Genomic DNA, 17,063 nt, shown 5'->3' on the forward strand with positions numbered 1-17,063 from the left:
AAGATGCCATTCAGAGCAACCAAACTGGTGCTCAAGTAATCCTTGCATCAGTATCACTTTGTATAAGGATACTGCCAACTTGCCAGCAAATACAAAAATCAACGACTCACATAAAGTACTTGTTTCAGTGCTGGATGCTCAGGGGATTGTATAATGGGAGTTTGGGAAGTCAAGGGTTGAAGCATGTGCGGAACAGACCTGTTGAATACGAGGCTGTCAGAAAGCAGGACCATTAGTGATGGGTTTAGGAAAAGAGAACTCACTTTTAACATGGATTGCTTTCTAAAAGAAAGTTTGAAAGGTTCTGTGCTTTGTTTTATGCTGAACTTTAGCACTTGACAAAAAAAAAAAAATGTGCTGGTGTGCCTGAACTAGGGTAAGGGCATTAAAAAAATAGAGAAGAAAAGGAAAAGATTAAACAGGAAAGCTACAAGACATCCCCAGTTTCTGGCAGGAGTCCTTGTATTACAGTATGTTTTCACTTTCAGTGTCTTGCACCAGTCTGTCTGATAGAGCCTGGGAAAAGATGCTGTTGAGTATTGTACATCCCACTTGGGAAACTTGTTGTTATTTCAGCTGGGTTTTATAGCAAAACTAAAAATCTATAAAATTATGTTCTTTGTTCTGATGTTATTTAATAGATGTGCTTACAGCAGACATGCGAGCTGCCATACATGTCGTGCTCCATAATAACAGTGATGGATTTTGTTTGTGTGTGTTTACTTATTTTTTGAAGAGAAGGACATGCCAAACAGACCTCTGAGAATGCGTGCCCAGTCTCCAGATGGCAAGTTACCTTTTCGGTGGAAGCCACCTTATGGAGCAGGCTTGAGGGGTCCACGCAGCAGATCCCAAGGTTACCTCCGTGGATACGGAGAGAGCAGCCGAAGGATGAGCTATGCTCCACTGCTGCAAGAGCGACAAAACCAGGAAGTACGAAAACTAGGTGAGTCAGATTTACCTGATAGCATATCTAGCTGAGCTAGCACGCTTCTGTTAGCCCCCGTGGCTGCTAGGTGATCACAGAACACATATTATTATAGGCATCAGACGACTTCTCTCTATAAATGAAAATGCTAACTATAATTGCATTCTTTAACATGTTCTTAAACAGAAAATGTGATGAGCAGTATAGAAAGTGTTGCAGAAGTTGATGCTTTGTTAAAGAACACGTTACTCCTATTAACAGCAGAGGCAGGAGCTGAGGAAAAGAGACATTTTCTCCTTGCTTGTGGTGGTGGGACCACTCTGAAATCCATTGTTTCTTGTCTTCTGCTTATGCCTTGTGTTCCTATGTTATTTCAGTCCAGTGGAGAGAAAAAATAATGCTTTAATTAAATGTATCCACACCTACCATTAAAATTGTTTCATTGGCTCAGTACTAGAGTGTTACACTTGTGTGTCCACATTCTCTCCAGTTCCTTCATGGGGTCCTGGTCAGGAAGGACTTCTGAGACAGTCAGGTTGGCCTCTTCTGTTCTCCCTGCCCTGCTGTGCTGTGATGGTCATGCCCTAGATCACCTGCCCTTGATTTAAAGGATTTTCCATCTAACAGCATCAATGGGGCTTGCAACAGTCCTGTTTCCCCAGAGGCTGAGCATTTCCCTTTGTGCTATTTGTGTCACTTCCCTGTGTTGTGGCTGACCTGTCTCTGTTGTGCTGCCTGAGCACTTTTTGCCCCAGCAGGCGCTAGGTCTGCGATAACAAGTCTTGCTTTGCTCCTGTGCTGTTTGGGTGCGTTTGCTTCATTCTTTCAACATCTCTCCTGTAGGCTGGCAGACTGTCCCACAGCTAATCTGGTCTTGGGTTACAAAGTAAGTGATGGATCCAAAATCACACGTGGCTGCCAGAATTCCTGGCTTTGCAGTGTGAATGTCTATTTCCCCTTCTGCTTTGTGGGTTTTGTATTAAATGCGTGTCTTTATCTCCATTTATCCAAGGAGAGAGAACTCGTGAGTCACCTTTATCCTTTATTCTCCCTTTTCACTTTTCATCCCTTCTCTAGTATTCACTTTTGCATCTTTCTGTGTACCACATGTGGAGGTGAGACTCAAGCATCTGTGCCAAGGTGACAGGATTGAGACACATACGTGTGGGAGATGCTCTCCTGTTTCATGCCCAGCACCTACCACTGCTCTGCAGGCTGACACCCTGCCCAGGCATTACAGAAGTCAATGGAAACCTTGTCATGGGCTTAGTGGGAGTTCAGTAGTGAACTTAATCTTAATGATAAATAGCGTGTAACGTGGTTTGGAGCATCTAGTTCTTGTTTTCATTATGTTTGTGCTGTCTTTTTAAAGAGGGAGAACAAATGATGTTTAAATAATCAAATTATCAGGAGAAGAACTCAATCCTAGAATGCAGGACTTTTGTACTGGTCTCTTCATGATAATAATTTCCTTTCCTGCTTCTAAAGTATGATCTTTACTGTTCTTACTGCATGCATATTGAACCCTTTGACATAAATGCTGTGGCTCTAAACAAATTAACTTTCAAGTAAGCTCCTCCTTTTGTATCTCAGAAAAGAATAAACCAGAGTTCTGCCTGAAGATACTTACAGGAATTACTCTGTTTTCTCCCTGCCTGTACAGCCTCTGAGTCAGTTCATGTGGTTTCGCTGCCATCAAGGAGCTCCCAAGGACGGAGCCAACCTGTCTATAGGTCATCTTTAACTAAAAGAAAAGTCACAGGTATGATTCTTCTACATCTGCTGTCAATTCATGGAGACATTTGAACACAACGTGATAGCTTTATGACTTTTAGACTGCAAGTCTATTGGTGCTGGAGCTGCTAAGTTCTTCTCTGTGCATGAAAAAGCTTGATGGACGTCTCCAATTGCTTCTCCAATTCAAGCAGGATTAATAAAGTGCTACAATTCTGCAACATAGTTGGTTGGGGTTTCTGTTGTTGGGGTTTTGTTTGTTTTTTTATTTTACCTGGTCCTCTCTAGCTATCAGCAAATATTATGCACTGCAATAACTGCATGAAAAGGCTCAAAAACTTTGTGAATAGGTCCCTAAGCCACTTCTCAGCTACTTTTGTGTAGTACCTGTTTGGCTTGGAGAACCTGGACTTGTCTGAGAACCCTGTGCATTAAAAACCTGATTGGAAGAAGTGAAATTTGCTTCCCTGCTGCCTGCCTGTTGAAGGACTGTAGAATATATTAGCACTTTGGTCTTGTAAGCAAGCAACTAACAGAAGAAACGATGACAGCATGGGGTACCATCAGTAACCAATGTACTTGCTTTTCCACTGCAGCTGTATTTTTTATACATCTGTGCTGTGTGCATATTATCATGTCAGTTGAAGACAGTTACTCTTTTTTATGAGAACTCCAAAGTTCTTATTGATATGCTATTTTGTTTTGCTATTTCAGAGGAGGAAGAAGTAGAGGTGGCACAAGACGTAACTGTTCGAGTTATGTCCTCTCAGTCTGTGCTCGTTGCTTGGACAGACCCACTGTATGAAAAACAGAAGGTTGCAGCAAATAGGTAGTTAACCCTGTGTTTTCTTTTCTGAATGCCTACTGAAGGTGAACTGCTGCAGGTGAACACACTACTCATTGCTTTTGCATTTATTTAATTACAGTTAGTTATGAGAATAATTTAGCTCAGGGTATAGGAATTTGCGTATCTGTACCTGTGTCAATGGCTGGTAGAGGATGCTTGAGAGAAGCTGTTAGAAACCTGATCAGAGTGGATATGGGGTGATATACTCTCCCTGCCTCCTGGAGGATGCCTGGCTTGGTTCAGAAAGCCCTGCAGCTTCCCCCCTCTTTGAGTAAGAGGCTGGAAAGAGCAGTTTGTCCCCTGGGGTGAAAGCAATCAGACTCCAGTAGAGGAAGGCACAAAAATGTCTGCTTAAAAGATACTGGTTCTTGGTGGTGTTGGTGCTTTGTTGTTTGCAGTTTGGTAGTTCCCCAGTAAGCCCCAGCAGGCTAGCTGAGGGGAGAGCACCTCCATCCCTCTCTGGCCCTGCTAACACTAGGTTTCAATGTGTGAATTTTTGTTTTCATGTGTTTCTGATGCCAGGCAATACAATGTTCGCTATCGGGAAAAGGGGGAATCAGCAAGGTGGGATTACAAGCAGGTGTCCAACCGACGGGCGCTGGTGGAGAATCTGGTGCCAGACACCATGTATGAGTTTGCAGTCCAAATCTTAGAGAGAGAAAAGGAAGGCAAATGGAGCGTGTCTGTTTACCAGCGGACCCCAGAGGCAGGTATGTATTCAGAATATCCTTGTGGTAACACAAGGCTTGAGCAGTGAAATAGGGTTGACTTGAGGGAAAGCCCGAATAAGTGGTTGCCGGGAGTAGCAGAGGGTTGAGAACATGGGAGAAGCCTTGGTGCTGTTGCCTGTATCCCTGCAGTAGTGCCCTGGAGAGCACAATGGCATGTGACAACAGAGGGAGATGGTTTGGGTATTTCTGATGGAAGGGTCAACACCTTGGACCCCTGCAGCTGTGTGTCCCCTTTCCTTTAGGGGGAACAGCCTGGCTGCTGTCCCTCTCTGGGGGCAGCAGATTTAAATCCTGCCTCCACCATAGAGAAGCTGTGGGGCCCCTTTGTTACAGGGAAGTGGTCCATAGCACCCTACTTACCAGATAAGCCACAGTAGCAGCCTTGTGACGACAGCCTGTAACTAAATGTATGGAATAATATTTCACCACAGGAGCCTGGTAGAAAGACGTGATAGAGGCATGCGTGGACCTGGGCCATGTGTGCTTTTCACATTTATCTTTGAAATGGCTGTATAGTATTTTCTGCTATGAGAAAACGTGTGTGCTGTGAAAGTCAACTTTTCTTACTTGCCTCTTCTGCATACGGCTGTTTCTCAGCTCCTTCCAGTGCACCTGAAAATTTAGATGTTTGGCCGCTAAAGGGGAAACCAACATCTGTAGCAGCATCCTGGGATGCTCTCCCAGAGAGTGAAGGAAAAGTCAAAGGTAAGTCATCGCTGTCATTTTTTAACCCCCTCAAGGAGCTAGTCTTCTCAAAGCCTTGCTGCTCCACAGCAAGATGGAACCACTGACTGCCAGTTTTTCACTTGACAATGGCTTATACTCAACCAAAATTTCCTTGTTTCCAGCCCAACATCTTCACACCACTGCTGGGAAGCCATCATCACTGGGTGCCTGGGGTGTCACAGGCCTTCCTGGGGTGTCACGCATGCACGCTTACCTCTTCTTCCATTAATAAACAGGTCAAAATGGAGCTCAAGAAGGAAGTTTCCCAAAGGATTTGTAACAGTTAGGTGAAGAAGGAAAAGCTGGGTAGTTGCTAAGAAAGTGAGTGGGTTTATGTTGTGTTTTATTTCTAGTTTATCACAGAAGGAAAACCTCAGCTTAAGAAGCAAGTGCAAATAGTGGTTTCAACAGATACCACACATAAGCCTTGTATACTGTAGCATTGTTGTACAGGGTCATAAAGCTGCTTTGTTGGTGGTTGTTTACTTGCATAGAATTTAAAAAAAAAAAAAAAAGAAAAGAACCCAAAACAAATTCTGGGTGGTTTTTTTTTAACCTTTCCCCCCTGAAAATGACCAGGCTGATTTTTCAGCTGGTTCCATTCTCCAGTGGTTGACAGATTGTGTTCTCAAGTTACACAAGTTTCTGGAGGTGCCTTATCAGCACTGTAGTATCCCAGGATTTGAAAAATCTTTGGCCTGGAGGGAAGTGCACCGTGTCTGCATACTAGACCTACTTTATGTGTTCTTCAGGGCAGTGGTGGAATTCCTTCCTCTTTGAAGTCAGCAGGAGTTTTGCCAATTGCTTCAGTGGAGCTGCAATTCTGTCCAAGAATTATTATTTTTTAAAGTAGGGTTACGCAAGGACATTATCTGAAATTTCAGATCTGCTCCTAATTTTGAACAGTCTGTAGCCCTTTGTCCATTTTTTGTCTGCTGATCTTCAGATGACTCGTCCAAGGCAATCATTTTAAAGATACCTGATATTCAAGGGCTAAACACATTTATGTGTCTAATGTATCATTGTTTTTCTTGAGTATAAAGTATTACAGGAGAGGTATTGTTTTTAAACTAAATAAATGACAAAAGTGATATTTATACTGGCTAAATGAAATCATTGAATTAGCACTTCATAGTGTGCTAACTCAGTGATTTCATTGTTTTGATGGCACACAGTGATCAGGAATTTTTGTCTTTTGGTCATTTTGTTTTTTCAATCCTGTCCTTCTATAGATTTGTATCACGTATTAATGGGATAAAATACCCTCCAGCAGCCATTTGAGAGTTACCCAAAGTTACACCAGTGCCTCTGCAATTAAGGCAACTCCCGTGTATCTTAAAACAAAACAAAACAATCAAAAGCCTTCTAATACATCGACTTTTTTTCCAACCAAGCATTAAACGCATTTGCATATAAAATGTTGATGACTTTTTTTCCCTGGATTTTGATACCCTGTTCATGACTTGTTTCTTAACACAATGAATATGGGCTCATTTTCAGAAAAAAAAAAAATAAGTTCCCTGTTTTTAAAGTTCTTTTTATGTTCTGGAGTTTTCCCATCATGGCACTGTGACTCCTCAAATGTTACTGTGCTTCTTTGCATAGAAAGAGAAAACTGGCAGCCCTGGGAATTTATTTCCAAACCCCTGTTTTTGTTCTATACCTGTGCCTCTTGCAGAGGATTGAAAAGAAAAGGAAGCCTGGACATGGCTGAGATCTTACCTGCACTCCTTGGGAGTGTAATGGGAAAACTCCTCTTCATGCCTGCAGTTATTTCTATAGGGGTGCCATTTCTCTCAGTACGGAAAGCTAATACAGAGCACAGGTACCACAGAACTGAAAGGTGAGAACAGGGTGAATTTCTTAAGTGGCAGCAAGAGCTTGCTTTCCTGTCTCTGCAGTGGTGTTTGGCCCTGGCTATGGTGAAGCACAATGTGTCAGATTTAGATTTGTTAGACAGGCATGCTATTGCTACCATTTTTTTTTTTTGGTGATATGCAGTGCTGTTATTTCCTGGTAGAAATGTCTTTTCTGAATAAGAACCTCAATCATCCAGGCATGAATTTTACCTGCTGACCTGTGGATTACAGATAAAACCCCTCTAAGCAACGACTCAGCTGGAAATACTCATATTTGACTGCAGTAATATTGTTTCCAAAATTAAAGTAAATTTTTGGTGTTTTCATGGGGATGCCCCTCAGGCTTCAGCACTGCTGAGGAATGAGTACATGGCCTTTGGAGCTGGTAGACTTTCACCACAATGGACTGGCAGAGCTGTTTTTGCATGACTAGGGTCTTAAAGTACAGTACAATTATAGCTGTCAAGGCTGTGTAGTAAATGTAAAATAAGAAAGTAATTAACAGTAATGAATAATGTCACCTGATTTTAATACTGATGTCTTGAACAATAATTATGTAAATACACCATATTTTTCTTCTCCCAAATAATATCTGTGGGACAGAAAATTTTTTAACGTTCTTACTTGCTGTGTACATACTACAGTCAGCAACGCAATTTGTGTGTCGTCAACCATTGTGAGCAAGTCATGTTTTGGAATAATAGTCTCTGGATCATGTGTTGTTGATTGCAGATATTTTGGTAGCTAGTCACGAAGTACAAAATTCCTCTTGGAGAATCTAAAATCTGCTTGTGGTTCTTCAGGGTATTCTGATCACAGAAATACATACTACCTAACATTTGCAGTCTTTCAGACTAGATTTCCACAAGCAGTAGGACAGTGCATATTTTCCTGGCAATGTCTTCTGCCTCCAGTGCATTTTCTCTTTGTAGGTTCCTTCTGTTGTTTCTGATTTAGGGCAGTTTTTTGGTTTTTTCAGATGACTCATTTTTTTGACTTGTATTAGTTGATGTCCAGAAACAAAAAGGTCTCCTGATGCAGATCACCAAACCACACAGCAGTTAGTGCTGTCACTTCCTCATGTCCCCCTACCTTCTCTGGAATCTGGTTCCTCTTTGTGATGCTTTACTCTGATGGGCATTGTTTCTTATGTATTTTTACAAAGCGATAGCTAACGTATTCTTTCTCAGTCATTAGGTCATTGATGTGGTTTGGTTTTGTCTGTTAAGATAAACAAATGTTTAAGTTACCTACATATATATGTATCTCTCTCTCTCATGTCTTTATACTCCAGCTGTTGACTCAACGTGCATTGCTAGTGTATTAATTTTAGTAATGCACGTTCTAATTCATCCTACCCATACAGTCTGTCCGCTGGAAACAGGACTGTTTTCAGTTTCCTCCTTCCAACCGTCTGCCAAATCATTTCAGAATACATTCTTTCATACGCCCCGGCTCTCAAGCCTTTTGGAGCCAAGTCCATCACCTACTCTGGAGCTACAACATCAGCCATAATAGATGGTCTGCAGGCCGGGGAACGCTATATATTCAAAATCCGTGCAGCAAACAGGAGGGGACCAGGTCCTCAATCTAAAGCCTTCAGTGTCGCCATCCCAGCAGGTGAGCATCAAGCTATGCACCAGCTGCGTAGTCCACTCATTCTTGCCTAGGTCCCAGTTGCGTTAATTCTTCCTGGCTTAGCTTCTTCTGCACTCCATCTAACCTATGTGATGCTACTTCCTTAATACTGTTTCTGTTAGCTCTTTTCATCACTGTATTGTCCAAATAGGTGCTTGTAGATAAACATTTGTCACTCTGCAGCATGTAAAAGGGCATTTTATGCACATTTTAACATCTTAAATAAAGGCACGCCATACTCTATTTCCTGCATGAAAACTCTATGTGCTCTTGTTATCCAAAGGTCAAAGAATACAATGCTTTGGGTCTTTGTACTATTCCTGACAACACCCACTCTTGAAAGTCACTTAGAGTGGCTTACTTAGATACCACTCCTTGTCTTTGCTTCTTGCCAAAAAGATGCTGTTGTGGGGACAGAAGATTTGCTAAGTTAACAAAAAATGTGGTCCACAGCCTCAGATGGGATAATGCAGCACCATGCCATCAACATGACTAAGCTCTGCTGAAGATTTAGTTCCACTGCTGTTTGCAGTCCCTGCTTTTAGATACTTGGTAATAATTGCTCTAAGTTTTACCCAAGCTGCAGTAATTCCACATTGATACCTTCTTACAAACCAAAACTTTCTCAGCCAGACTCCACAGACTGGTTAATGCAGAAATAACTATTGTCTCATATTCTCTTAAGTTGTTCTTGCTATCTGGTTTCTCCCTTGATCAGTTTTTTGTGCTGCTTCTATTGTTGTGAATAAACACTTTTTTTCTCCCCAGCTGCTCCTGAAGATTCGGTTGCTAAGCAACAAACAAATATTCCAGACAGTTCAGAGGCTAAAAAAGCCAGGAATGCTGGCTCATCTCCTTCTCAAACTTCTTCTGTTTCTTCAAAAGTCCAGCCATCACTTTCCTCTAAGCAATCATCTGTTCGTTCGCCTAGTGTTAGTGATAAGAAGAGTCTTCTTTCTGAATATAAGAACAAAATTTTGACTCGAGGGGTCCTGAGTAAATCTCAGTTACCTTCTAGAAAGACAGAAGACCTGGAACTTGATCTCCAATCCACTGAGGTGACAGATGATCACGATTCCTCCCAAGAAGCTCCAGCATCACCAAAAGCCCAGGATCAGAGGAGGAATATTAGACCCTTGTCCCCTAGTCGGCCAGTCCACCCTGTCCTTGCCTCGGGGAGGACCTCTGTTCAAACCCACACATCAGAGGTGTCACTGCAGACAAGTACAGAGAAACATGAGCCACCAGCATGGTTGCCATCATCAGCGCAATCTTCCGCCTCATCTGTTCCTAAATACACAGATAATGAAACAAAGCAACTGAGGCAAAGCAACACCAATGTGCCTTCTAAAACCTCTTCCCATCCTCTGCCCACCAAAAATAGTGGTCTTGCAGGTAATGTGGAAGGAAAGCCAGACCCCATGCTGGTGAAAGCAGCTGCTAAAACTTCAGAGCCTGGTCACGTTGCTTTGCCATCAAATCGTCAGTCTGCTATCTCTCATGAGGTTGTCCCAAGCCATCCCGGCAGGTCTGGCTCTCTAGGTCATTCACTTCAGCCCTCTTCCAAATCAGCAGATTCCCATGCTCGTGACAGCCATAATGAATTTGACAGTGAAGAAGCAGAGGACAGAGCAGTACAGCCCAGTTCTAGATCACAGCAAACAAGGCTTCCCTCAGGCTCCAGTTCTCGCACGTGGAAGGATTCTAAATTAGCTGCAGTGGCAGTCCCACTGAAGTCTGCTGTTTCTGGTCAAAATTCACCTCGGTCTCGCTCCTCTACCAGTGCCAAATCCAATGGAAAAGATGTTGATAAGAATTACAGGGAAGACTCACAAGATGCAAGCTCCTCATCTCCTTCTCGACCCTCTTCCAGGCAGTCTTCTTCAGCAATCTATTCCAAGAGAAGAAATCCTCAGGTCGATTCTGATTCTCACCTCAGAGAGACACATGGTGAAAAGTCACCCCACTCCAACTCAGAAGAACAGCAAAGTCGAGCAGCTGCTCCAGAAAAGCATTCTCTTTTGCAGCCTTCTCTTTCCAAACATAAGCCTGAAGAGCAAGACAGTCAAGAAGTAAAAGAAATGCTTGCTCGATCAAAACCAAGTGTATCTTTGCCTAAAAAGGCATTCTCCTCTCATCTTCCAGTGGAGAAGACCTCCCACTCAGAGTCTCCACAGAGGGCACAAACCAGTCGTTCCTTACTGCATTCAAGGGGCCGGCGCCTCCCATCTCATGCCTCATCCCAGAGTAATGAAGAATTGCAGGAAGATGATGAGGAGGATGCAACAGAAGCCAGTGACAGAGTAAGCAGCCGCTCTGTGTTTCCTAAAGAGGTGTCCCCTTCTAGAGGATTACCTGCATCTTTCTCTCAGGGAAGCTCAAGTTCACCTCTATCAAAGCAACAGCATCCAGGTTCTCAGGTACCTTCCAACAAACCAAAACTTACTCAGCCAGACTCCAGTTCTGCCAGTGATACAGCAAAAGACAACCTATATAACCCAAGGTTGTCATCCACTTCTTTGAGACAAGCTCACCCTTCATTACCTTCTCGCTCAAGGGTTGCTACAAGAACAGTGTCCCAAACAGAGAAGAAGTATGGCTTGTTGCCCTCAAAAATGCCCAAAGCTGAACTTCCTCAAAAAGTTCCTTCCTTCTCATCTAAATCTCGTCAGTCAGTTTCTAATGAAGAGGATGATTATTACAGTGAGTATGATCAGAAAGAAGTGGAAGGGAAGCCCACATCTTTGGCAGCAAAATTGTCTCCTTCTATATCTAGAAGTAACAAAAACACATATGATGACACTGTTAGCAATAAGAGGAAATCTATGGACACTCTTCTACCTCACAAAGTAAGCTCTGAAGAGGAAGAGAAAGAAGAAACTCCAACATTAAAAATGTCTTCTCCTGAGTCACCAGGAAGCTCTGCCATCGCATCACGGATTGCTCAGTCCTCTAACAAGCATACCCCATCTAAACCAAGCTTTGTCTGGCCACGTTCTTCTGCATCTACTACCGCACATACTGTTTCTCCCACTGTTTCTTCCACTTTGTCCCCACGCCAGCGACTACTGAACTCCAGGCTATGGAATCCTTCCCAACGGCAATTTGTTAGACCTCCTTATAGACAAGGTATCTTGTCTTTGCTGTAGTGGTATCACTGAATGGTGTTTTTCCTAAGATCAGCAGTTAGATGAAGAGTCCTCCATCACAATGCAGGTTCAATTATTTAGTGTAATGTATTACTTTTTACTTTGGTGGTTCTCAGGGAGCCCAGTTCTGGAGGACATCGCCTAATTGGTGTAATGTAGTGCCCCCAGCCCTTTGATCCTGTGTTCTTATCTGCACAGGATCCCATGATCCACAGAGGAGATGGCAGAGTTAGGTACTAAATTGGAAAAAGGCCTCTGTTCCTTATTGAGCAGTGACTTCAGTGAATGCTTGCTGAAAGTGCATTTGTCCTCAGAATATGACAACCTCTCAGGTATACTGCTCTTCATCGTATGGATTACTAAAAGGCTTTTGCAGGTTATATAGTGCTACCTTGCCCACACCTAGGCAGTAAGGTGTTTCCTCATGATGTCCTGTTATCCTGTTTTCCATAATTAAACTTTAAGCCACTCTAATCTTTTTTTTAAGTGACAGCTCAGGGTTGCATGTTCCTGTTGAGAACTGCTCATGTGACAGTCAGGCCCTTAATGCCTGTGGTTTGCCCCAAATGTTAGAGATTTGCTTTCTGTCAGAATATCTGCTGATCTGGGTACTGGAATAGAGGGTCCATTACACGTCAAGTGTTCCCCATGCCACCTATAGAGACAGTCTCAGTCACTTTACTAGAGAGAAATATTTTGTCTTCCTCCAGTGCATGGACATCCAGCTTAGCGTTGAGTGACCTGTAGTAAATACCTTCTATGCTATATGTAGATAACAGTGGTTTGTTCAATGTAGCCTCACTGTTGTAGAGTGAGAACCATGCAGCTGGACTACTGTATTTGCTATGCTTTAGTCAGACTCAGTATTGTAGAGGTCCACCAGCTTGCAGATCTTTAAGATGGGAGTGAACCTTAAATAATACCACGGAGGATGAGATGCGTGGTATGAAAGACCAACAGATTCCTCTATGGAGGTTGGATTCCAGCTTACTGTTAGCCATGCCACTGTGGAGTTAATAGCTGAGGAGTGTTCAGTTACTTTTTTCCTTCTAGTTAATATATGTATATATTTTCATCTGTGTTTTTCTGGAGCCAAGTCTCTGAGCTAGGATGTGAAAATTGCTGCCTTTTCTGAGCTGTGGGGCCTGCAGCTCAGTGCCACTGCTTCTCCACTTCTGAGCTGAGTGTGCCTCTGTGTAGCACTGTTTTTTTTCAGCTAGAGAAGGACAGTCCTGCCTTTTACAGCTTAAAAATAGAGGAGGTAATTTCCGTCCCTTCTCCTTTCAGTTCATCACTATAGCTTTGTACAAGGATAGGACTAGACAAGTGTTTGTATTTAATAATGGTTTCTTCCCTGACCCCACTCTCAAATGTTTACAAAGATCACATTTTTATGGTGGTAATGCCATTTCTAGATACCATCTAGAAATGGCACTACTCTAAAAAACCAAGAGGGAATAAAAAGACCAAATAAACATGTCAGAAAAAAACCATGAGTGTTTAATCTCTTCAGAAGAAACCATTTCAGATGCTTGTGTCAGCTGTGGGAATCTGGCAGAGTCACAACAGTTGCTCCAAGCAGAAAAGGAATGCCTGTTTTGATGGGTGTGGTGGTGGCTCTTTACGGTCTTGTTTGTGTCCAGATCAGTCAGAAAATGCATTTCTTTGCATTTTAGAATGTGATTTGTAGGTTGCACAGACTCCTTCAGAATAGTGTGTTTTCTGTTTCAGGTTACAATGGCAGACCTAATCTTACAACAAAAAATGGAAATGGAAAAATAATACCTGGTAATAATGGAAAACCAAGTGGACAGAGAGTAATCAATGGCCCTCAAGGAACAAAGTGGGTAGGGTGACCTTCTCTCCAAATTCAAGATGCTTTGGCCTTTCATTGTACTTCCGTTTTTACTAAGAGAGAACAGTGAGTGCCCTCAGTAAATGAAGCTGTAAAGCGAGGTTATTCTTAGTGATCTAGTTTCTACTGCTCAATTGAAATCTAAGGAGAAATTCTACATTTCTCTATCTGAATATGTTACATGTGTCATTTAAAGCCTGGTGGCTTGAATTTTCAGTTATAGCATTACTCCCATAAATTTAGTGTAACATTTTTCCCTCAAAGTCAGTGAGACTTACACTCTCCAGTGACTCTGAGCTTGTCTGCCACGTAGTGTGAGTGGGGAGCGCTCGGGAGAGCTGCTGGGAAAGACGTGTTCGGCAGTGCTTTTCCCAGGCTCACACTCCAGGGAGAAGCTTGTGAGCAAGAGTATCAAAATACAGAGTTACTCTGTAAGTGTCACAATGCTTTAAAATGCACATACGTGCATATCTTTCAGCATTTTGCCATTCGTACAGACATGTTCCCAGTGGTATTTTCAGAATGCACCTAGGAAAGCCCCACTAGGTGCCTACATGCCCAGACCTTGTCTTTTAAAATCCTTTCCAGTGACTTTATAACCAGCCAACTGGGGGAAGGAACTGGTGTCAGTAGAGCTGCTCACAAATAGTGTGACACAAAACAACAGTTATTTTATGGCCACTTCAATCTTACTGTTTTCATTAGAGGATCGTAAAAAAGTGCATCAGATACGTCACATTCCAGGGAGCCATTTTGAAAAGCATGCCCAAAACCCTTTCAGTAGGCTTCAGAAAGTGGGCTAGAAACGTCCTTGGGAGGACATGGGGCTTCTCTCTCTGCCCCACAAGAGGAAGGCATTGCTGCAAGCAGGACAAACACCTTGTAAAGCAAGAGGATTTGTGTCAACATCTGGGGCCTGGACAGCTTCAGAGGCTGATCTCATGATGTACTGTCCCTCCTGCTACAGTCATGTCCCCAGCACCAAATATGTCTGTCTTGCCAGCCTGGAACTGCTGCTCACATTCTCTTTCCAGTTTCCTCCCAGCACTTAACACCTTTTTCATTTGTGTGTTCTGTGGCTCAGAGTCTGTTGCCTCAGGTTAAACCAGCATACAGCTCAGCTATTTTGTGTTGAAATAGAAGTGAGCTCTGGGTTTTAACTGCAGTTACCTCTTGAATTCAATTCAAACTCTTGGACAGATTTGTTTTATGAGACAGAAGCTTTTCCTCAGTCTCCTACCCCGATTAAAATCTTAGCTACTTTTTCAGTGCCATTTCAATCTAAATTAACTAGTTTAATTTTTCTTTTAAAAAGGGATTCTTTTAAATGCCATCTTCAAAAGCACTCAGGGTCATACTCAAATCAGTGTTACAGAAATCCACCTTAGGAGTTGCGCAGCCCAAGAAAATCAAGCGAGTTGCTCCTTTGCACATGAGAGCTGCAGTAGGCAGCATGATTATGGTCATGCAACTCTGGAGCCCAGTTCCTGGGGATCTGCTTTCTTCAGCAGTGGTTTTTCAGTGATTACTATACAATTAATGACCCACTTTTAAAAGTCTGTGTGTGTTGTAGCTGCTCCTGAACATTGCACTTAGCAACTGTATTTTCCCAGGATTTCTGTTACTTTGAAATCTTATTTCACCTCCTCTTGTGTTAGCTAAACTTGCCTCCCTCTGTTGCTTTTAGATTGTAGATCTTGACCGAGGGCTTGTGTTAAATGTTGAAGGAAAATACCTCCAGGATTCCCAAGGCAACCCTCTCCGAGTGAAGTTAGGAGGGGATGGACGTACAATTGTTGGTGAGTGACAGCTTCCTTCTTACAGAAACAAATCTACAGATTTTGTGCACCTGATACAAGCCTTTGAGCTATTGAATACTTCAGGCCTCCCCAGGTCCCATGCAAGCCATTTGGAGTTGCTTGTAGCTCAGGTCTCCATCAGGCAGTCAGCACATTGCAGGCCTTGGGGAGGCTTTGGAGCATCCTGTAGGGCTCTGGAGTATAAGGCACTAAGAATCACCCAAATCCTCACTTTTATCAGCATTAGAAAGGACTGCGGACCTGAGACAGAGTAAGTATTGGTGCTTTGTATACATAGAAATAATTATTCCCCACTGAAACTGACCACGAACAGTGAAAAACCCTGTGTGTGATCTGTGAAAAACACTGCTGTTTGCATATCAGTACACCTGTATAGATTCCTTGAATGCAAATTCAGTGCCCGCTGTTAAACTGGTTGCCATGAATATTTGTAGTACACAGAATTTGGCCCAAAAGTTTACCTGGAGTGACAGCATCTCACCAACTCATCCCAGTTTTCCCTTGCACATGTTTGACGTCAGGAAGCAGGATACGGATTCATCATACCTTTCATCAACAGTTACAAGACTGACTTAGATTAAATGCAGGCACTGTCTGCATGTTACGATTCTGAAGTGAAACCTCCCTGCAGTTTTCCCAAGAAGTGTTTATCAAACAGCTGATAAAAGTGAATACCACTGTGGTTTATCTGAGGTTCTCTGAACCATTTTCCAGCTTCCTCAGCCATAGCTCTGTCCTAGATAACAACCTTCTTTGTCAGCTTAGTTACAAGAGCCTGTAAATCACACTCTCAGTGCTCTTGTGGTATCTACTGTTGATAAATACCATGCTATAATCCTGAAATGGATTAATGGTGAGATTTTTTGGTTTTGTTCTTCTCTCCTAGATGAAAAGGGTGCCCCAGTGGTGAGTCCGGATGGATTACCTTTGTTTGGACACAGCAGATTTAGTAAACCTGTAGCGAGTGCACAAGATAAGCCAATAATAAGCCTTGGAGGGAAACCTTTGATTGGTCTTGAAATGATTAAGAAAACAACCACTCCCTCAACTACTACTACAACAATACCCCCAACAACTACCACAACAACTACTACAACCACTACAACAACTATTGCTACAACTACCACTACCACTCCTGAACCAACCACCACTGAACCACCCACTGAGAAACCACTCCCAACCTGTCCTCCAGGCACCTATGGGCAGTATGATGATGAAGGCAACTTGCTGTTGGGGTTCGATGGCCTGCCAGAGTGCAATGCAGAAGGTAACTTTCCTTTGTGCTATTTGAACTTCCTTGGTTGTGCTGTCTGTACAGCACAGTTACACAAATGTAAAGCAGGAAAGAATCTGCCTCTGAAGATTTCCAACCTTGTGGTAAGGTAGGAGCTGAGATTAGAGCAACTGATGAGGGGTTTGGGTGTTAAATGGTTTTTCAGTGGAAAACACTAATTTTCCCCAAAGCTGAAGTTTTTTGTGGAAATACTTTGATTTCAGCAAAACTTTGATCTTGTGTTGGATCCAGTCTTGTCACATACACTCATGCATGTGAGCAGAACTATAGGCAGTAGTTTTGTGGTCAAAGCACTCACATGTAAGGGAGTCCTCACTCCATTTCAGGCCAGTGAAGGACCTGAAGACACTATATGGTTTGTCTATTTTGTGTTCATTTCTCACAATAAATTCGGAAGGGTCTCTCGTTTGAGCCATGGTAAAACCAGCTTTTGCAAAATGAGATTCTTGTTCTCTTGCCAGCCCTTGCAGATAGAGATTGTC

At 42.7% G+C, this 17,063-nt stretch overlaps 1 protein-coding gene across 1 annotated transcript in view; it reads left to right on the forward strand.

The window, feature by feature from the left end:
• Nucleotides 1–736: 736 nt before the first annotated feature.
• The window catches only part of FNDC1 (fibronectin type III domain containing 1), a gene marked incomplete at its 5' end in the record, with an annotated part of 40,600 nt that continues 24,273 nt past the window's right edge, over nucleotides 737–17,063 (forward strand). Inside the window, 10 exons of the mRNA XM_010020019.1 lie at nucleotides 737–946; nucleotides 2,592–2,690; nucleotides 3,377–3,491; nucleotides 4,032–4,219; nucleotides 4,838–4,945; nucleotides 8,257–8,445; nucleotides 9,232–11,592; nucleotides 13,344–13,459; nucleotides 15,155–15,266; nucleotides 16,174–16,554. Coding sequence (XP_010018321.1) covers nucleotides 737–946; nucleotides 2,592–2,690; nucleotides 3,377–3,491; nucleotides 4,032–4,219; nucleotides 4,838–4,945; nucleotides 8,257–8,445; nucleotides 9,232–11,592; nucleotides 13,344–13,459; nucleotides 15,155–15,266; nucleotides 16,174–16,554 — 3,879 coding nt within the window. The remainder of the gene's footprint in view (nucleotides 947–2,591; nucleotides 2,691–3,376; nucleotides 3,492–4,031; nucleotides 4,220–4,837; nucleotides 4,946–8,256; nucleotides 8,446–9,231; nucleotides 11,593–13,343; nucleotides 13,460–15,154; nucleotides 15,267–16,173; nucleotides 16,555–17,063) is intronic.

This window comes from Nestor notabilis, unplaced genomic scaffold (genome assembly GCF_000696875.1).
Source record: "Nestor notabilis isolate BGI_N333 unplaced genomic scaffold, ASM69687v1 scaffold14508, whole genome shotgun sequence".
Classification (NCBI taxonomy): domain Eukaryota; kingdom Metazoa; phylum Chordata; class Aves; order Psittaciformes; family Psittacidae; genus Nestor; species Nestor notabilis.